We start from the raw sequence: 23371 nt of genomic DNA, 5'->3' as shown, positions 1-23371 counted from the left end.
TTTTACAGAAATTAGACCGTTAAAGCCCAAGAGAAAAACTTCCAAAAAATCTTACTAAAAGCAAATCTATTTGAAAAATAAACATAAATAAATCAATTACGTTGCCTCTTGCAATTGTTCGTCTATGTAAAATATCAAAATTAAACCAAAGATAACATTTATGTAAAATATCAAAATTAAACCAAGGGTATATTAGATATTTTTTTTGACCAAGTACAAGTGGGTAGATTACATTTTTTTTTTTAAACTAATCAGAGTACTCTTTTTCCATATAACTTAGATCGCAACATGGAAATTTGAACCTCATGTTTCTAGTTTCAACAATTTCACACATCTAAAATTATTAATTGAAAACTACACTGAGACATATAGATAGAAAATCATTAATTTAAATTACAATATGATTACAAGCAACTAAAAATTATAAATAATAGTTAAATAATGTATTTGTTTCCCCTCATACATATACATATATATATATATATATATAAAAGTAATTATCCATCTTAATTGTCAGAGATAAAGCTAACTGAATTTTAAATAAATCTATTTATATTCCATATAAAGTACATACTTAAGGAAAAAATACTAATGGTAAAAAAAATGTCATTTTAAAATTAAATCAGGTAAAGGAATGGCAATATTTCACCCACTCAGGTCAAATTAAGCCTAATAAACCATATCAACAAACAATTTTAAACTTACTCCAAAGAACAACCATATTTAACACACCAATTTAATATATATAATTAATATTAATGCTCAAATTAAACTATTATTATAACATTACCTATTTTTACCACACCACCCGCCATTAAAACTACCTTTTACATACGGTATACCTTGATGTTTGCAATCTTTTTTCTTATCTCATCGTCATCTTTAATAACCTCTCACAGTCAAACACGCACACTTAACTGTACATAGCGTCTTAAATCGGCACACCGTTCATCCGTTGATCTCCTAATGGGCCGTTCTCTCCTCATCTGGGTTGTCATTCTGACGAATCACACTGTAAGCAAAGGCACCGAGTAATGCTCCTGTTATGGGCGCTACAATGTACACCCATATCGCCCTGAAGTTTCCAGAGGCAACTGCAGGGCCAAGACTTCGCACTGGATTCATGGACGCTCCAGTGTAGGGCCTGGTCAACGGAAAAAATCAAACATTTCACTTCATTTGAATAAAGGAATAGAGTAATTTGACGAGTTTCAATTACATAAATAAAAAAAAACATAATTATCGATAATTAATTGAAATGTAACAATGGTTATTCTAATATCATTACTATTACGCTGAAATAAAGTTGTTCAGTATCACGGTAGCGCCCACTGCTATTCCGGCCAATTCACCGACCTATGTCACGATTAAAAAAAACTGTTAATGATAATTTGTCATACTCACCACCATTGAAACCAAATTCAGTTGACTATTGAACCCTAATTAAATAATACATACTAGGTTTCAACCACTAAACTACAATCCATCCTACGCAAATGATAATCTGTATTAAAAGAAAAGGGCAGCAATCTGAAGAATTTAACTGCACGCGTGTCGGTCGAGACGGATATGACCACGAACATGAGAATGAATGTGATGATGAGCTCCAATGAGAATGCCTGAGAGTAGGATCCAGCTGGAACCGTCACTCCACCGTGCATGAATGGATTGAATATTCCCTTTAATGTAAAACATGCACAGATAGACCCCAGCACCTGTGCCGCTATGTATGCTGGCACCTGTGAATGAGGGAAGGTGAGGATGTAATATTGAATATTTATCATTATTTCTAATTGGTATTGATTGCAATTTGTTGGAAAGGCGAGGAAATACAAATTGGACCTATAAAGTGACTCTTTTATTGATGAATTAAACTTGATTATTACAATGAATTGGGGAAGGGTATTTAAGTTTTTTGGATCAGCTATTTACACAAAATAAAATAACTCAATATACATATACTGTAAATTCGAGTTTTCCTAAATCACTCTACTTGATTTAATTAGATAACTCTCCTAAATTTAACCTACTCTGAAATACCTGAAAATTTACAATTTCTAACCTATACAATTAGAATTACAGTTTCTAACAAATTCGTATTAGATTTGGTATTAGATTGCATATTTCCTATGTCTAATAGATATATTGAATCTAGGTTGTGTACAGATTCAGTGCATCTCATACTTATGAACACGTATTGATTCCATGCTTCGTGTATCTAATAATTTTAAAACAAAATGAGAAACATATTCAATATTTTTTATCCAATTCATCAATATCAGTATATAGGAGAATCTGTAATGATACAATCTATAACTTAGATAAAGTCAAACAGTCCTAAGGAACATTAGCTTATGATAAGACCCAAAACTGTGCATGACTATGAAACAAGCTCTCTCTAAGCTGTAATACCTAACCTGAGGACACTTACAATTCTGACATTGTTGCTCGGAAACTGAAATACAAGAGGATATTTTGTACAATTTTCGATAAATTTGAAGATTTTATGCTAGTAATGTGAGGAACAAACTTGAGTCCACGGAAAATGGCGGAAGGAAGCGAAGGCAATAGTAACAGCCGGATTAACATGCGCTCCAGATACGTGGCCCGTTGAGAATATAACAATTGTAACCACCAGACCAGCAGATGCAGCCAGACCCACGAGGGCTAATTTGCCTCCAGTCTTTTCGTTCACAACAGATGTACCAGCTGCTGCAAATATCAGAATGAATGTTCCTAGGAATTCTGACGCAACCTTCAATTCAAACAGAGGAAAATTTTAATTACCCGTTATTTCACTTCTCACTTCTCACTGTTCATTCGTGAACCCTACCAAATCCAAAATGAGGCAGCATATTTCCTAAACTATCACAGCATAGATACATTTTATCGTCTATATATATAACTTGACTTTGTTTTTGCAACGAACTAACATGGGAAAACTTATAAAGTCCATACATATATATATATCTATAATAGCATATATATAACTTCACTTCTGATTCTTAAAAATTTCTATCTCAAAACTACATGGCACGCCAAACTGTAAACTTCAAAATGCTTTAAAAAGGCTACACAGGTTTCCCTTTTTGGCAACCACTTTAGACAGAAAAAAACGTCGTTTGCCATAAATATCTATGAAATTGTAATTAATAAATATATAAATATATTTATATCAAATTATTTTTATTATTTTTATTTTATAATAAATTAATATTTAAATCCATTTCAATTTATAGGAAAAATATAAGAAATACTTTAAAAGATATATAATTAAATATAAGAAATAATTTAAATATAACATTGTCATGAATTTTAAAAGATATGAATTACATCATTATATAAGTAACTAACTGTATAAACCGAAACTAATTAGTAATTTTAAATAGTACATAGTAAAACTTTGACCATATAAATTACACACGGTTATACATTAAATCCATTTTAGCTTTTACTTATTATAATTCATTTTAATTTTTATCATATATTTAATAATTTAAAAAAAAATTATAAATATTTTCTGATTATTATAATTATCTAAAATAGTGAATTTTACGATATTACAATTTAAAAACTCTGTTTCATATATATTAATTTTGTAATATAATAACTAATAAATATATTACAATTAATAAATAAAATTATATTGTGTATTTTTTATTTGTTATTATATATTTCAATTTTTTATTTAGCATAAATCTATTCGAATATAATTTATCTAGGTGTATCAAATACTATATTTTCTTTAAAATACAATTTAACATAATATAAAAATTATTCTTCTATAAAACAATTCACATCTAATGTATTATATCATTTGATATGCAATAAAATAGTTATATATATAATGAAATACATTTTTCCACTTATAAAATAATTTATATTTAATATAGGTAATTTAAATAATCTATATCTAAAATTTATTATCATATTATTAAATATTTATTTAATATATATTATTCTAAATGCATGTTTATTAAGATGATGCAAGAGTTTTTAATGGCAAAGATAAATATAAATATTAAATTAATAACAAAATAAAATTGTAATTATAAAAGTTATAAATTTAAAGGTAAAAATAAAAGAAAAAAAATATAAATATATTTTAAATTTAAATTTACTCTAGCTTAAAATATAAATATAGAAGATTTTATTGTTTAATATAAAAGGTTATTTTCATAGTATTAGGGATAATTCAATTGGTGATTGAAGTGATTAAAATTTTTCAAATTAAAAAATCCAAAATTTAATCGAAGATTAAGACCCACAAAAATATGGTAGTAGCAACCAGAATCTATTTATGTCAAAAATTACAAAACTGACTCAATTACAAATTCCTAAATTTTAAAAATAAAAAAACCAAATAATCTGAATATTATTAATTATTTTAAACCATCTCACACCTTTAAACATTTATATCTAAATTACACATTTCATACCTCCAACATATATATATATATATATATATATATATATCCAAAATATAGAAGAAATCTAATAATTAACTATTCTTAGACATCTTAAATACAACAAATCTGCAACTCAACTGTTAAATACTATTACCAAATTACACATTTCATACCTCCAACATATATACAAGTCTAAAATATATAGAAGAAATCTAATAATTAACTATTCTTGCACATCTTAAATACAACAAATCTGCAACTCAACTGCCAAATACTATTACCAAAATTTCAATCGAAATGCTAACACAATTAACTGAAAAGTTCAACTAAAACAAATGCCATAAACTATTCTAAACCACTGCAAATGATCATGAAAACTCCAACCAAACCGAATTCTCTTCTAATTGACCTTCCAACGTTGCCAAATTTCAACTATGGTAGTGAAGTTTGCAACTGATCTCCTGTTGCACATATTTGGAAAGGGATAATCTTAACTCTAATGACACAATGGATAATCATACCATCTAATGACATTGCCAGTTGGAAAACTAATGAGACAGACAAATCTACATCGTGCATACAGCCCCAAACGGATATATGTAATTCAGAGCGATCTCTTTGAGAGATTTCAAAGGAAAAATCTCATCAATATACCTTTCTGCAGAGCGAAATTACTGAAGGGCGTTGAAAAAAAGGCTCGGCCTTCCTCCAAACCTCCGGAGGCATACAATTGCAGCGATCAATTTTGACAGTAAAACAGTTGCACCCATCAAATAACGGTTTCGCATGCGAGACACGATCCTTGTACTTGGAGCCGAAGAGAGGAGCCCCTGGAGTTGACGACGCAGATTGAATGGGAGTACTATTCTCGGAATCCATGAAATTCAAGTGCGACAATCCAATCAAAATTACAAATTCCCGTGTTTTTATTTGTTGAGAACAAGCTGAAGGCTTCTCTCAATATCGCTGCTACATTTCTGTACTGATCGTTACCACAGACGAAATATAGAAAACAGATTTACACCTTCGTGGCGCTTTCTTTTTCTAAGGTTTGCTAGTCAATATGTAGCAAAACTGAGGCAACACACAGTCCGAAGTATTCAGGACACACAATTGCACATGGAAAAATTTCTAAATACCACACTGCACAGGGTCCCTAGCTGCAGAATAAACTATGTCGCTCTATATATACGATACTCAAACCAATGAGCATACGGAAACTAATCTCCACTAAGGAATTGAAATGTTACATGTAAAGCTCAGTTCCCTGTGAGCAATATTTATAATTGCTGCAAAGCATCCAGAATATCCCAAAATATTCCATGTCAACGCAGCACAGTGAATGCTTGCCCGGCAATAGAATTATTTTGGAATCTAGAATCAATTGAATGCGGATGGACATTTTGGCGATTTTCTCGTCGGCCTTTTTGGGTGGACAGTATTTGTTCAGAATCTGAAGTCTAATTGATTTATTTTTGTGTTTGGTTGGGTTAGATCTTAATTGGAAAAATTATGGTTTTAAGTTTATATAGCGATAGTTATTGATTTTATAATATTTTGGATATTAAAAGAATATGAGTAAGCCAAACAATTAAGTTTATTCATGTCTTTAGAATAGGTCTAAATATATAATTTTTATAAGAAGACAGAGGAATAAATTTTTATGTTTTTTATATTTTAAAAGTTTTTAATCACAAATTCATTGTAAATAGAAAATGCAAATCCAGGTTTACACTCGAAAATATAATTTAAGTATTACAATCTCAGTAAAATTTGTATTATTGAATTCAAATAAAAAATAAAAAATAAAAAACAAAAATTCATATCATTGAATGAGAATATTATACAAGTGTGAATTCATAAATTGTAAATGTGTACTAGGAGACACTAGATTTTGGAATGTACTCTTAAATTTAATTAGCTCTTGAATCATGATTTCAATTAAAAGAAGAAGTGAATATATAATTATGCAATATTTATTATATTAGAAAATTATTTATATATAGCTTGAGTGAGTATTTATTTTTTCCTAAATATTTATCGTTTTAAATGCTATAGTTTTAGTTTAGGAAATAATTTTTTCATTGATACAATTTCAAACAAGTTTGTTAATTTTTTTTGTGTAAATACATTTTGAATCGTAAATGGATTCAATACCTTGAAGAACTTATAGGACACTCAAATTCTACATATTAAACAATTTAAACTCAAGCTTTTAAAATCTCTCTTGGATTTTGCTTAAACTTAGCTAGAGAAAATGTTGTGAAAAAAAGCCATTTTTCTATAAATTTGACTACCTCATTTTAAAACAACAAAATTTACCTTCATATATCTTGCATATATTATTTACATTATAAAAATCAAAATTTTATATACTAATTCAATATTTCTTTTTTGTATGTTTGGCATGACTACATCTTCATCATGTCTAATATATCACCAAAGATGGGGTTGAAAATTTGGCTGATAACTTCACATCAATAATGGCTTTAAAAAAGCACCCAATCATTGTGTAACAAGCACCGAATCACTATCTATCCTCCATGAGCATGCTAATTTAATATTTAATTTAATAATAATTTTTAAATTAAATTATTATTATAGTCATAATATTGAAAATTATAATAACTTTTACAACTGAGTAGATTTACCGTTACATATTTAAACTTTTTGATAAGGATTACACATGATTTATAGGCACAACCTACTGATCCGAGCACAATGGCGTCTCATGTCATTAGTTTGTTGGATTTACAAGTGTTATTTTGTGTATTCATCTCGTAACGTTTTAATGCATGATTTTTTTTTAATTATTATTATATTAAATAATAATAATTTTAGATAAATTTATTTTTTTTAATTTAATATTTATCTCAAAAGTTTTGAACGGATGGTTTTTTATTAATATTATTATTATATTAAATAATAAAAATTTTGAATAAATTTATTATTTTTAATTTAATATTTATTTTATAAAATTTGATATAAATAAAATATTGATTATTATTTAAAAAATTATAAATATTTTGTAATTAATAAATAAATAAATAATTTATTATTTATTAAATAAAAATAATATAATATGTAATTATGATAAATTAATCATGATATTATTTAAACTGGTTAAATAATTAAACATCTAAACTAAAAATCCTTCGACGACAACACTTGATCACACTGTCGTAAATCGCAAATTTCCTCGATATACGTTAACTTATACCGGTCACATACATTAAATTATTTGGAAAAAACCATCTTATAGCATGGTTAACGTAGTTTGTTTTTTTGTTTTTTATTTAAAAATAAAAAATATAACTGTTAATCTCCTTGCATCTCTAATGTAGTTGTTTTTTTTAAATAAAAATAAAAAATTTAACCTCTTTACACGGAAGGTTTTTAATTTAATATATTTTTATTATCTTTTTTATTCAGTATATTTTTATTTTTACCAAATCAATATATTGGTGGCCATGTATTTTTTTTAAGTTTAAGAGATTTTATTAATTTAAATGAAATTTATATGGTTGAAAATAGTTCCACCCAATTCTTACCACTTCATATTTATCAAATTTTTTTGAGCTCAAAAAAAAAAAAAAATATCAAGATTTATGACAAGTTTCCAATACTGTTGTAGAAACCAAAAACAATATGGTGAGTGAAACTAAAAGACATATGAAACCAAAAGCAACCAACAACTATTAGGGTTCAGAAGAGCTGACTTGGGCAAGGTTCTCCTATATAGTACCATGAGAGGAAAGAGGTTAAAATTGCATTGAACATTCCTTTCCATGTGTGCAAGAATCCCCTCAGAGAATTCTCCTATATAGTACCATGAGAGGAAAGAGGTTAAAATTGCATTGAACATTCCTTTCCATGTGTGCAAGCCTCCCCTCAGAGAATTCCATCTTCTTTAGAATTCTTCTTTGACCCCTCACTAATGTGGCCAAGTGATCCTGCATTCTCCAATGATTGCTTTGTACATCATTCAAGAATTCTATTACAAAAATTCAGTCCTCATGTCTATCATGGCTAAGCTACTCTAGTAGAAGTGTGACTCAATTAAGATAATTGTCAAATACATCCAAAGGAGTTGGTAGTAAAAGAGAAACACGTATCTATATGGGGTGATGGTTAATAACCTCCCCCCAACCCTTCGTCACCCAAATCATGAAAGTCCAAGTGGCCCCACAGGCCCTTCCCACTCCCCTCCCACCACGAAGACATTGCATGGCTTGTCTAACAAGGCTCTATCGATGTCAAAACACCAAAACCATGCACTCATACTAGTTACACTACCCTACAAAGGAGTGACATCAACCCTGCATTTCCTAAAGAATCACTACAATAGAAAAATGGAAAAAATCGTCCAACAAAACTTATCCGTGGGTTACCAATTTACTACCACGGAAAAACCTAACAGATGACTACATGGAAAAAGACAAAATTCAACCCCTCCAAGTATCAACACCTCATACCGGAAGGTAGACGAGAGAAAAACCAAAACCTCTTGTTTTAGAATCCAACCCCAAGCACAACCGACCAACAGATCCTAAACCAATGCACAACTAGCCAAGGTGATGACATGCCTCTCTTTCTTTTGTTCAGGACATTCCTAACGACTCGAGAAGCTAACGGTGTAGATTACATTTGCAGTTTAAACCCAATGACACCCGTTCGCCACCCAGAACATAGAGGAAAACACAAAAGTACGAGTAAGGAAAAACCTCCTAGAAACACAAACATACAAAGGCCAATCAACAAATCAACAAGGTCTTATCATCTAGAGATGAGGTTTTCTTTCAACTCTAGCCCAAATCCCACCAAGCAATGTTTATGTAGCTTTCGTGTCCCTTCTTCACTAAGACATGAGCTCATGTGACCACTTGTAATACCCAGATCCCAGACCTACTTCTTTGTCATGTTCATAGCTCGCCTACCACCCTTGAAGAGTCTCTAGACTTTTGCAGGAAAAATCCAAACACAATTTAGCTTGTGAATATGGGAAACCTACACAAGCTTATTTAGAATTCCCTCAAACCATCTATTTCCCATGCCAGAACACGAATGAATGCCAGTCTATCTAGAACAAAATTTTAAATGCCCTATCATATGCCCTCTAGATCAATCTACTCAACACAACTATACCTAGCAGCATAACGTCAAGCCACTAATACATATTCTCCCCGAAACCATTGAAGTGATGAACCCCTTACAATTCCCAATGTGCACCCTATCCTCCACCCCATTATGAGTTCATATTTTTAAATTTTGAAAATCATGAATTTTTTTATTGTTTTAAAAATCATAACTATCTTAATTTAATTCTCGAAAACATTTTTTTTAACTTTTTTAATTGTTTTAAACCGTCATAACTATTTTGATTTAATTGCTCAAATCATATTTAAGATCGAATTCTATTCTCTCTCACCTTCATGTTTAAGATCCAAGTCCATTCTCTCTCCTTTAAAAGAATAGGATCCAACTCCCTTCTCCATCTCCTTTATGAATTCCGTAGAGTTATTTTGATTTGATTACTCGATACATTTTAATATAGAACTTCTTTTTCTATATCCCTTTTGAAATCCGTATATTGATATTTATACGTGTCCATAGATAAATCAAACACAAAAATTAATATCTATATACAAAACTATCTTAAAGATAGTTTTGTGTTTTTGTTATCATTATTTATATTCAAAGTAATTTGGAAACTTTTAATATGTATAATATATTAGAATATGATATAAACTCATGAAAGCTAAGAAATAGAATTAGGTTTAGTATAACACATTTGTTTTAATGTAAACATGGGAAAAAAATGTTATTACTTGAAAAACTTATTCACAATGAATATGAATATGGTGTAAAACCATAAAAGGTAGTATATTGAATTAAGTTTTAAATATAAAAAATTATAGAATTTTTATAATTAGTGTGAAATGTGAGCTTTTCCAACAATGATATGCTGTGTTTTATTCAGAATATAATATATATGTGTTTTATTCAAAATATAATATATGTTTTTGTTAGTACAAGTCTTAGTAGCTAAATAATATAATTTCATTAAAAAATATCGTAGAATAGATTGTTTTTGTGTAGTTAAATTTTCAAAATTTATAATGTTATATTCATATATATATTTTTAAATCACTAAGTTCATTATATCTTTAAATTACAACGCCTTGTGTTATGTTAGTCAATAGTACGAGGTTCTTAGTATTATAAAAAATTCTTCTGTAGATTATAACATATAAATTATTTTTAAAATGGTTAAGGTGATAAAACGTTATAGTAAGAATATAATAATAATTATTATTATTTTCAATTAAAAATTTAGAATTTTGATAGTTTGTTTTATATGAATGTGTAGTTAAATTATTAATAGATTTATGTATATTATAAAAAAAAATAATGTAAAAAATAGAAATATTAAGAGATTTTTAAAAATGGTGGTTATATGTATTTTCAACCTAAACCACTACATTTGTCATTTCAAACCTAAATTTGAGGCAACGAAATAAAAAAACAAGTATAGTAAAGTTGTCACTCTTACTTAAAGAAAATTTGAATGAAAAAAATGTGCTCTTACCTTTGTGACTAAGCATTCACAAGGTAGGTCTAATAAGAATATTTCAAAGGAATCATTTAGGAATTTTAAGTCTAAAAAAAAACATGTTTACCTAGCACAAAGAACCTTTCAAGGGTATTCTTGATCTCCTAGTGGGATTAGTTGGAATTATAAGTTGTTGAACATTGACTGCAAGTTCCTAGAACTTGGATGTGGTTAAGGGATGTAACCCAAGTGTTATACCATAGAGGAAGCTTATAGATGTTTGTGGCAATGAAAATTACTTTTAATGATTACGAATAACCCATCGATGATATATGTTGTTTATAACTATGTATATAGGTACCATTAGCATTTTTTACCACTAGTATCGCTCTCAAGGGTGTTGACATGGTCAGGGTAAAAAACATGATTCTTATTCCCTAAAGGAATCTTTTAGCCATCTAGTGCCAAGTATGATGCCTGAAATAGAGGAACAAAGCCTTTTGAGGTTATCACTCACAAATTATTGTGGATGTTGATGCCATTAGGTGGGTTTCAGAAAAAATTCTCTAGGGAAGAGTGTCACACCTTAGGACCTAAATAATTCTTTGAGTCATTTAAAAGAATAGATAATGATTTGAGACACCACACATTACCTATGGGTGGTTTCCTTTCCCTCTGCAAAATATGCTAGTGATGTCCCAAGTTTTTAATGATTAGGCATGTGTCTCAAGGCCTTGATATGGTCAGGAGGGAAAACTTAAGGTATAAATAAAGTAATCATCTATCCATAACCCTATCCACTTTAGAATATAACTATGCCTACATATGCATTTTACTTGAGGCCACTAATGTCATTTTGCATTAGGCCTTCCGTGTACCATGACCACCTTCACACTAGGGATATATGCCTTCCTTCAGACCCCATAACCTCTGCCTGTTAGTTCTCTCCCTTATGGCCTTCATCCTTCCTTATCCCCTTGGAATGAGAGTGTTATTCCTACCCATAATCACCTTCACACCATTTACCCATATCCTTTGAACACTTTCACAATAGACACCACATTCCCACAACTTATAATCATATCCCTTAGCTCCTTGTCCATAACCCTATCCATAGCCACAACCCTTGGCTGAATGTTCCATTTACCTTATCCCCATAACCTTCGATATTTCATTGTTAAATGCCAAATCCATTTTACCATTACCATGTATTTACCCCTACCCCCATTGCAACCCAATTTTCCCTCAGATCCTCACCACCCAACTAGTCTCGCAACACTAGTCCGTAGGAGACATCTCTTTAACCATAGCTCTTTCTATACGTGGAAATCAACCTCCACCCAAAAATTAAACCCATTTACTTTGGGTTGTATGCCCCTTATACCCATGGGCCCTAGGACCTACACCATTAAGGCCAAATGGCCCACACTTTATCCTTAGGCCCAAAGCATCTAACACCCTTGGAATAATTTACAAATGGAACTCTAGATATACCACTAGGTAATTTTTATCCTACATGCTTAGGTCCCTTATACATTAGAACCAATCTTATTCCCCTATCCTCAGTCACCTCTAGGTTCGATACCCCTCTGACAAGTACCTTCCAAAAATGCCTCCAAACCTCTACCCACTAGACCACTTACCCCCTTGGCCATTCCCCCCATTGAACCGCTATCCCCTTCTACTCCTTTATTCCCACATCTACTAATACACTATATAATCCTGTTATAATTTTTATTTATTTATCAACATAAGTATTTATAGACAAACACAGTATTTCACACACACACACATATTTTCTTCCATCATTTGCGAAACTCTTTCCCTCAATTCCCATGTTTGGTGGAGGATAGGGACATGAAAGAAATGTCCTTCATTGGCTTGGAATAGTTCTACAAACTTGGGAGGATTTTGGGAGCTTCGACTTCAAGGAAATGGGAATTTTGGAATGAATTTGTACTATTGAAAGTTTCAAATTAAACTTCTATTTTTGTTAATAATAATTAACCATTTTTATTATCATTAGATATACATATAAATATTTTGATTCAATTAGTTAAAACACATGATTTATTATGTGTATGTGATCTTATTTATATTCTATCTTTTTTATATTTCTAAGTTTTTCTCCTTTTCTATTATATTTTCCCGTCAATGCAATATCTACAATAGGAGTAAACTAAGGTAGTTTTAGGTGTTGAATCCATTGATGCATTCAAAGACTCATTTTAAACAACTAGAAATAACAATCTCATCAAAAATGGTATTGCTAAGTTCATTAATAAAATCACATGTAAATCTTCTTCCAATAAAATTTAAATAAAAAATAATAATATTCACTTTATAGTTATTTAAATAAAGAAATTTTAATCCACATATGTTTATCTACATGTCTAAATTTTTTAATAAATCAAGATATCACATCATTGATCATGATTGCATTTTTATATACTATATAACATTTTTCTCCAAATACTAGCTAGAACAATGATTAAAATATTCCAAATATATCTCAACTTTAATTTTAGTAATAATACTTTTACGCAAACATTAATATTTTATGTGTATTTTGTTTGTTAATTTACAAATGAATATGATAAATACTAAAACACTAGTATTTATTAAACATATTAATAAATTATTAACACTTTTAAAGATACATTAATAAATTATTAACGCTTTTAAAAATAAACGTATTTGAGGATTTGAATATATAGTTACCAATATTGAAAATAGAATTTAGAATCTTAACATAGAAAAGTCTATTATTATATAAGAGTTTAAGGAACAATTTTTTTTTCCAATAAATATCTATTTCAAATAATATTTTAAAATATATTCTAAATTACCTATATTACATTTCTTAATATATAATAATGATAACTCCATTTTAATATTTATTACAAACTTAGAACAATTTCTTGTAACATTAATTTCGTGTAAAAATACATAGGATTATAATTTTTTTTTATGGAATTTACTAGCGTGTAATATTCTCAATAACTTATTCCATATTATTTAACTTACCATTAGATAAAATCATGGCCAATACATAAGGTACCTTTAAAAATAGAATAGCATGTTACATAATGTAGCAGCCATCATTGCAACATATTAACATAAAGAACCTTGTTGTAACCTTACATCACTATCATTGTCCATATAATTAGTCTAGTTAATCACATACTTGATGATGTTAGTGTCAACTTCATGCAAGGAAGGAACATCATTATAATGGAATAGTAGAAAAATACATCAATGGACACCAATATACCTATAAACAATGAAGGGAAATTCCTTTGCATAGGCATCGCCAACATAGGATTGAATATCAAGGCAAAAGTTAAGAGAACAAAGTGTGTAGTGTTCAAGGAAAATATAAGTTTTATCTACATTGTATTCTTGAAAATAATGGTTAGATTAATTGTGTTACTTGCATGGTTTTTGTGCATACAAAATTATGTTAACTTTGTTATTGTTTTAAAAAGGTTTGCCTAATTCTTATACATAAAATATGGGTTAACTATGATATTTTCTTGAAAAAAATGCATGTGAACCTTGCACGTAAAAAGACAAATAATCCATGATTATCTCTTGAAAAGTAATGCACATGAACCTTGCACATTTATAGATAGCAAAACCGTTATACATTCTTGAAAAATATTGTATGAGAATTGTGAGCATAAAAGGATAAGTAACGATGTTCTTCTTGATTAAGAATGTGCATATATACACAAAAGAGTAGCTACTATGTTAGGATTATTAGAGAAGAACATGTTTTATATATATATAATATTATCTATTGTTTTAGTGTTCTTGGAAAAGTACAAGTGTTTATATGTTCAAAAATAACAGCTATTAAACTAGTTTCTTTTGGAAAATGAATAGTGTAACACTCCCCCCCCCCCCCCCCCCCCAAATAAAACGGATGTAAAATACATAGGATCAGAATTTTTTTATGGAATTTAATATCATGTAACATTTTGAATCACTTATTCAATATTTCTTAACTAATCATTAGATTAAATCATCGCCATTACAGAGAGTGACACGAGAAAAAGAACAACAAGTCACATAACATAACAACCATTGTTACAACATAGTAGCATAAAACTCCCTATTATAACCTTACATCAGTCTCATTGTTCATTTAATTAAGCCATTTAATCACATATTTGATTATGTAAGTGTCAACATCATTCAGGGAAGCAACATCACTAGAATGGCATAATAGCGAAATACATAATTGGATAGAGCTATATGAGGGTGTTTACCCATCACTCAATGGATGTAAGCGAGTCCATCCCTTGACCATTATTAAAAAGAATTCAAAGAAATTCCATCTTAAATTCAAACATAATAAGTAAGAGTTCATTACATTAATCATGATATCTACCCCACAATTCGTTGAGCACTATGTCCTTGTGGCATGGTTGTCCCTTGTAATGGATTGTCCTATGTTTGTTGATCTATCAATCTGCATGGGGCATTAGTTCGTTCCCTACTAGAATGTTAAATATAATCTATCCTTTGCATAAGCCACACTCCTTTCATTCAATTACTTTCATGAGCAACTCTCACATTATTATTATATAAAATATTTAACAAACTAAATAATTCATCTTTACTAGTTATGGTTCAGACACCTCTTCATGTGCAAAACTAAATTACATAACAAAATATCAAGATATTCCTCTTTTATTGACAACACACATGCAATAACTAAAATAATAACATGTCAATTTATCTATTCATGTGTATGGCTTTGAGACATATCTATCCATCCAAATCTCACATACATAATGTAAAATGAATAAAAATTACCCATGCATGCTATCTAGGTATGTTTCACATGCATTATTAAAAATATAATAGTTACATTTTACTTCAATCGACGAAACATGGTAATACTTAAAATAATCGCGATAGTTATCACTGTCTCTTCAAACAAGAAGAGGAAAACATTTCCAAAAGATAAGCACCACAACGGCTATTATTTCTTCACACAAGAACACATTCTTTTCCAAACGAAAACCATCACAACTACCCTTAAATTATTTTCAAATAGAAAACTAGCACAATAGCCATTGTCTTTATGCATACAAATGCATATTATTTTGAATAAAACTAGCAATCATTTTCGTGCATGCGAGTACATATTTATTTTTCAAGAAATTCAACAAAATAGCTATTATTTGCATGATGTATACACATATTTATTTTCAATAAATTTAACATATAGCAATGTTTTCCATGCATCCAAATGGATATTATTATTTGAAAGGAAATTTCTATTATTTAAAAAATTAAGACCAATACAATAGCTATTAGTTCTATGTATATAACACATATTATTTTTCAAGAAATTTTGGCAAAATAGTTATTATCTATATGCACATAAGAACATATTCTTTCCCCGAGAAAATTGTCATAATAGTTATTATTTTTATGCATATAAGCACATAATTTTCTCAAGATTCTAATGCCTAGGAACCATGCGAATATTTATGAGGAAATTAATAACATAATCTGTCTTTCCACACATAATTTCCCTTCAAATTTTTCCAATAAAATAACACAGTTTCTTTATCTTTTTATATGAAATGTTCACATGCATTTCCTTTTCATGAAAATACCATGAATTCTTTCCATTTTTATGCCAAGGGTTCATGTGCATGCTAATTTTAAGAAAATAACATCTTTAATTTATCATTTATGGGCATAAACTATGCAAAAATTTCCGAGGAAAATAACATTCTTAACTTATCTTTCAAATGGCCGATTCATTCTTGCGATTTAATTTTCTCCATATTTAATATAGGAACAACGATTCGGTGCTAGTGAGACCACTATTCACCATTAACACTAAATACGCCTTTCCATAACATAACTGAAAACATTTTCTAGACCAAAGGAGACCTTCTAAGATCATTCCCTTGCTTGGAAGATAGAAGATACATGATCAATTTTGCATCAATCATAACAATTCTTCGTTCAGAACTAAACCACATTACAAACTTCTCACCATATCCTCTATAGCACTCATTCATATAACAGGAATCTCTCTTTCTAAAATCATGATATAGAGGTGCCATGTTTATGTGTGCCTTCTTCTGCATCATGCTCACAATATCCAATAGATTTCCCAGCATATATTGTGGGGGACGACCTTCGAATATCTGCCATTTTAACGCTCCATGGGGAGCCCATGGTTTCCACAAGTATTTGAAGAAGAAACTTAGTAGGAAAGGGGATATACCAACAAGAAATAGAGTGAATGGAAAATCATTGATACCACCTCTCGAGATATCCATGACTTTTGTTACCCATACAATAGTTCTAACCACTAGGAACCTTAACTGATTCTTGATGGCCACACATCAAAACATATTAACACAAAAAATATCTTCATCTCACACATTTATACATTAGATATGTGTATTCAAAACCAATGGAGATTTTTTAAAACCTTTAGCATTGATCCATGGTAAAGAAATAATTCAGTAATGTAACTACTAGGTTTTCAACTGTTTTAGTTGTCTTGGACACATTAAAATTAAAATCATAAAATTTTGATGTAAATAGGTATATTACATAATCCCGCCCTCCTCCCCCTCCCGACTTAAATATAACATCATCCTCAATGTTCATATCTTCTTTCTTTCATCATTATTATGTTTTTTCCTAGTCTTTATCTCCCACTAATTCTTTTTTTTTTTAAGATCAACTTTCACTCATGGCATCTATCTCTAGTCATGATAGTATGGTAAATAAGACAACGAAAAGGGTATCCTTCTCCTACAAAATCAAGGATTTTATTTCCAGGTTTTGCCAGTAAGCAAAAAAAAATATTTCTCAATAATCATAAATATTTATAGCTATGAAAAATATTATTTTTTTACTTTCAAGCCTTTATCCGTTGTTCAATTTCACAAAAAAAAACAAAGTCTCTATACGAACTTCTTCTTACATGTCAATTAATCATGGAAATCATGGCCACTTCACGAAATAATTTTAATTACAGGTGGTCTATCAGTTGTGGAAAGAACTCTATGAGTGGTTGATTAGCCCAACAATAAGAACCTCATAGCGCATGACCAACAAATCCAACATAATCACATTAATCACAAAATTCTAAATCAAATGATATTTGCAATAACTTTAACTATTAATTATTTATGCAATGTTAGGTGATATTTTAATCATAGTTCTTCTACAAATACTTAGAGAGTGCCTAGCTTTCTATTCATCGAAATGATCAAAGATGTCATAACTGCTTAAATTGTATATTATCTTAGCCACTCCTAAAGACATATACATGACTAGTTATACTGTTTGGTAATTTAATTGATATTAAATCACTACATAAATTATTGACGAGGGCTATTATACAGATGAAGTGTATGTGCATTGTATGACCTAGAAGTCCTTACTATACAAATAATTCCTAGATTAAATTGAGATATTGAGATGCACATGTTTTCTCTAACAAATATCACTCTTACATGAAAGTAAATATGTCATCCTGGTGGATGTTGGTGACCACTCGTCTATCCAACTTGGGCCCCCAAAACTGTCTATTTCAGTTTTTCAGTTTCCTTAATTGTAGCACAATTTACTATTTTGGCATTTTTTCGGATCCTAAACTTTCAGAGCCGTTTTGAGGCCCTAAATGACGTTTTTTGGGAAAACAGGGGTGAGCATGGGTCATAGATTGATGTTGGCCATTCAAAAGTTGTAGTCCTTAGATAGATCTTTCTAACAAGGTATTGTGCATGTCCAACGGAGAGCGTATGCCAAATTTATGACCCCGAGAAGTTGATGTACAAATTTGCCCAAACGGGGCTGATAGTTTGGTGCTTCATCTCCTAGGGTTAGGTTTTTGGATGTTTAGGGTTTTCCATTGTTTCTCAACAATAAATAGGCCTTCAAGCCTCATTGTAACACAACTCAAAGGCATGTAGCCACCACATTTGTCCTCAGAGATAAGCTACCATCATCCAAGCTAGTTTATTTCCATTTCTATTTATAAGAATATTTTAGTATTTTACATTTATGAAATGAAGTATTGTTTCCCCTGCATCTTTATATGTATGTTTATTTATGTACTTTATTTCCTTCCTGTTTAAATCTAGATCAGTGGTATCAGAGGGGTTTGCTCTTTCTCTTTCTTTCTTTCCATGTCCCCAATGAGGTCAAGATATAAGGAGTTAGGGCTTCAACTAGTCGAACCTTTGCAAGACCATCAACACCAATCCTGATGGCCTCTGATGGTGGATCGAAATAAAGATGGGGGGGTAGGAGATCCTATCAAAATCTTGCTCGAAGAACCCTTGAGCGACAAAGGAATGATATCATGCACAACTTTTCCCAGATCCTTCAGCGGCCACCCATGGGTGATCCATCTACCTCCAATAGCTACTCTAGAAATGCCACACCCTTTAAGGTACAAGTTAACTTTGAAATCCCCATATTCAAGGGTTAGATAGATGCAGATGTCGTAGATAAATGGTTAAATATGCTAGAAGGGTATTTTATGTTCATGATTTTTCCAACCAGGAAAAGATTACTTCCGCTCTTCTCAAAGCCGCCCCCCATGTCAAGGACTAGTGGGAAACCTATTGTGAGCAGAAAGATGAAAATATAGCCTCACTATTTTTAGCCACAACCACTTGAAACTAATTCCGGGATGCCATCAAGGAGTAGTACTACCCTGTCGGAAGCTATGAGGATAAATACTTAAAGTGGACCATGCTACAGTAGGGAAGGGACAAAGACGTGTCAAAGTTTACCAATAATTTTCTTACCCTTCGAACAATGTTGGGTATTAAGGATTTTGAGCGGCATTTGGTACTCAAATACCACGACTGCCTACATAGGTACATCTAGGATGGAGTTCTTGGATGTCTCCTTGCTCGACACGATACATTGATACGCTGTCAAGATCAAGTAGAAGTTTAAACAGAAGAAGCGAGACTTTGGATCCATGAATGTGAAGCAAGGGAAAGGATTCCCCAAACCGTATAACCAAGGACAAAGCCAAGCCAGTGTGACCCAAGATAACCCATTAAAGCTGCTAGAAAAGAACAACACCACAAAGTCAAAGAAGGACATAGGAAAGTGGTGTGAGTTCCATAAGAGCCCCACTCATAACACAAGTGAGTGTTGGGCAAATCAGTCATTGGTGCATGAGTTGAAGGCTTCAAAATGAGATGCATGTTCCGACCTTGAGTCAGAAATTGACAAGAGGAATGACAAAGGGAAGAAAATTACTGATGTGGAGCCTAACGCCACTGTTGGAATAGCCAAGATCTAGAAGAATGAGCCTGAAGATCCAAAAGAGGGGGAGAATCTTTTCCACTCATAAATGTGGGTGAAGGGTTTGCCACTGCAATTCATTATTGACAGTGGTAGCCAAAAGAACCTCATTTTAGCAGAGGTCATCAAGCAGCTGGACATACTGACCATACCACACCTACAACTGTACAACATCGGGTAGCTTCACCAAGGACGAGATCTCCGAGTTCGCTAGCAGTGCCACCTTCCCTACAGCATCAAGCCCTTCACATATGAGGTATTGTGTGATGTTGCACCTCTTGATGTTTGTGATGTATTATTTGGCCAACCATACTTATGGAAGTGACATGTAATGTATGAGTCAAGACCTTGCGCTGTTATTATTTCTTTGGGTAATTCATTATATAGGATTCGGAGGTAGCCCCACCTACTGCCACCTCTTTTATCTCTGATAAGAAATGCAGTAAGATCATCTCCCAGGCTAGGCAATTCATTTTCTTTCTAGTTTTCTCTAAAAGTAAGAGGAAGATTGTAGCCACATCCATGGCCCCCAGAAAGGGTTCCTCCATGTAGTAGAAGCAGGTGGATACAGTCACAAAAGAATACAGGAACATATTCTCCTCACCCACAAGAGTACTGTTTCACTTTTAGGTCAAGCATTCCTTCGATCTAACTCTAGAGCACCTCTAACCAATGTGTCGATATATCATCGCTCCATTCTGGAAAGTTCCAAGTACAAGTAATGACATGATTAACATCAAGTGCCACACAAGTTTCAAGTGGGTGACAAAGTCTGGTTGCATCTACAGATAGAATGCCTTACAAGAGCCCATCAAAAGCTTAGACCACTTTGATATGGTTCTTACACCATTACCAAGGCTGTGGGAAACAATGCTTTGGAGCACAATAGTCCCCTGTTCCTTGGCTTGTACTGCGTGTTCAATGTGGATCTCCATTGACCATGCTTGCCACCATTACTAGACACAATAGAGATTGGAGAACAACTCACAAGGGACCAAGTTCAATAGAACTTTCCCCATCTCACAAAGGCACTCAACACAATGGGGACCATTGCTTCTTAAGGGGGAAGGACTGATCCAAATGGATGTTGGTGTGCACCTGTCTATCCCACTTGGGCCCCCACAACTGTCTCTTTCATTTTTTCAGTTTCCTTAATTGTAGCAGACTTTACTATTTTTGGCATTTTTTGGGGTCCTTAACGTTGAGAGCCATTTTGAGGCCCTAAACAATGTTTTTTGGGAAAATGGGGGCCATCATCGAATGTCAGCTAATGTTGGCCATTCAAAAGTTGTAGTCCTCGGATAAATATTTCTAATGAGGTATTGTGTGCATCCAACAAAGATCGTATGCCAAAGTTACAACCTCGAGAATTTGATGTACCAATTCCCCCAAACAAGGCCCATAGTTTGGCGCTTCATCTCCTAGGGTTAGGTTTCTGGATGTTTAGGGTTTTTCATTGTTTCTCAAAAATAAATAGGCCTTCGAACCTCATTTTAACACAATTCAGAGGCATGTAGCCAACACATCTCTCCTCAGAGATAAGCTATCATTGCCTTAGCTAGTTTATTTCCATTTCTATTTGTAAGCATATTTCAGTATTTTACATTCATGAAATGAAGTATTTTTTTGCTGCATCTCTGTATTTATGTTTATCGTTGTACTTTATTGTCTTCCTATTTAAATCTAGACCAATATGTCACACTTAATAGAAATGAAACTACCTTGATCACATTTTCTTAAAAGAAATATAAAACTAGGATTATCACACTTGCTTGAAAAAAATATAAAGCTAGAATATAACACTTTCTTGAAAGAAATATGAAACGAGAATTATCACACTTGCTCAAAGGAAATATCACACTTGCAGAAATAAATATCACACTTAAAATAAATATCACCCTTGCTTAACTAAATAATGAAATTAAATCTAAATCACTCTGACAGACAAATAGATATTAACTCTATATTCACACCAATTAGAAATTGAAATCTTCTTCACTCAAATGTAATTTAGATAAATCAACACTTTGTCATACTATTTGTCATGTCCATAAGAGATCTTGACTTCACTCATTCATCCTACAACAAAATGATTAAACAAAAAATAATATGTTATGAACTATGTTATCACTGGAAAAAGCATTCATTAACAATCAAAACTAAAAGGTTAGATAAAATAATTGAAAGTGATTTAAAATGAAAAATTGAATGTTGTCTATAAATAAATAAGACCTTACAGCCCCAGGGGGGGTTCCTATGATTTGTAGGTATGCATGATTACTCAGAAACTAAATACGCATCAAGACAATTTCTTAGAAGAATGATCAAACTCGCCTTTATAAACGATTGTAGAGTTTCAAAAATAATAATATTGAAGTCTATGTTTATCATGTCAAGAGGTATATTTATAACCTCTATCAATAATTGTTTTAATATTTATGAGCCTATCCTACTTGAAAGAGACTAAAAACAACATAAGAATATAACATCTCATGATTTCCTCATGATTTGCTATTGGAGAAGTAAATCATGAGGCTAAATATATGCTTCCATTAATTTTCTAGGTCTCCTGGCTTGCCTTCAACTCCTTCTTTGTTGGTTGACTTCTGTGTTTACTGAGCTTATGTGATGTTCTTATCATCGATCTAGGTCATGAAGATAGGTAAATATCATTATGCTAGCTATTAGCCAGTTTCCCATATGTCTCCTTCCGTGGATGGAGTTTTGGAACCCATCGAACCTTCAACTATGCTGCAGAATTAGTTATTAGCTACATAATTGGTGCAATTTAGTCACTTATGAAAATATTGAGTTAAATAATAAACAAAAATGAAATGTATTGAATAAAATATGTTTAAGTACCTTTTATTTCCATTAACGTTCTAAACTAATGCTAAATTATAGTTATTAGAGTACAAAATAAGGAGGATGGAGTGTAAGAAGGTTACCAAAATGAGACAATTTGGTCTTCAACATTCCCCCACATAGAAGATATTGCATGTCCTCATGCACAAAATTTCAAAATTTGTAATCCTTCTATGTTACTGGGCTTCTTCAGAGCCCTGAGAAAGAAAATCTAAGTTAGTCCTTC

The 23371-nt window shown here is 31.3% G+C and overlaps 1 protein-coding gene across 1 annotated transcript; it reads right to left on the bottom strand.

Moving 5' to 3' along the window:
• Nucleotides 1-963: 963 nt before the first annotated feature.
• Nucleotides 964-5288, bottom strand: LOC149167122 (putative aquaporin NIP5-1). The gene is made up of 5 exons (XM_089430372.1): nt 5064-5288; nt 2531-2755; nt 1545-1739; nt 1295-1356; nt 964-1144 (listed from the first exon to the last, which is right to left on the bottom strand). The coding sequence occupies exons 1-5, from the start codon at nt 5286-5288 to the stop codon at nt 964-966; spliced, it is 888 nt and encodes a 295-aa protein (XP_089286498.1).
• Between the last annotated feature and the right edge of the window lie 18083 nt (nt 5289-23371).

Source organism: Pinus tabuliformis, chromosome 5_1 (genome assembly GCF_031772625.1).
Source record: "Pinus tabuliformis cultivar Carrire ecotype Pingquan chromosome 5_1, CPIR1, whole genome shotgun sequence".
Classification (NCBI taxonomy): domain Eukaryota; kingdom Viridiplantae; phylum Streptophyta; class Pinopsida; order Pinales; family Pinaceae; genus Pinus; species Pinus tabuliformis.
The sequence above is the reverse complement of the archived record's forward strand: the minus strand, read 5'-3'. Positions and strand labels throughout refer to the sequence as shown.

What these genes read in the sequence shown, in the direction of transcription:
- LOC149167122 (XM_089430372.1), bottom strand. Translation starts at nt 5,288, where the DNA reads ATGGATTCCGAGAATAGTACTCCCATTCAATCTGCGTCGTCAACTCCA. An exon ending in TCTCGACCGACACGCGTGCA is followed by an intron (nt 1,357 to 1,544) that starts GTTAAATTCTTC and finishes ATCGTGACATAG; the next exon opens with GTCGGTGAATTGGCCGGAAT. An exon ending in CTGAACAACTTTATTTCAGC is followed by an intron (nt 1,145 to 1,294) that starts GTAATAGTAATG and finishes TCCGTTGACCAG; the next exon opens with GCCCTACACTGGAGCGTCCA.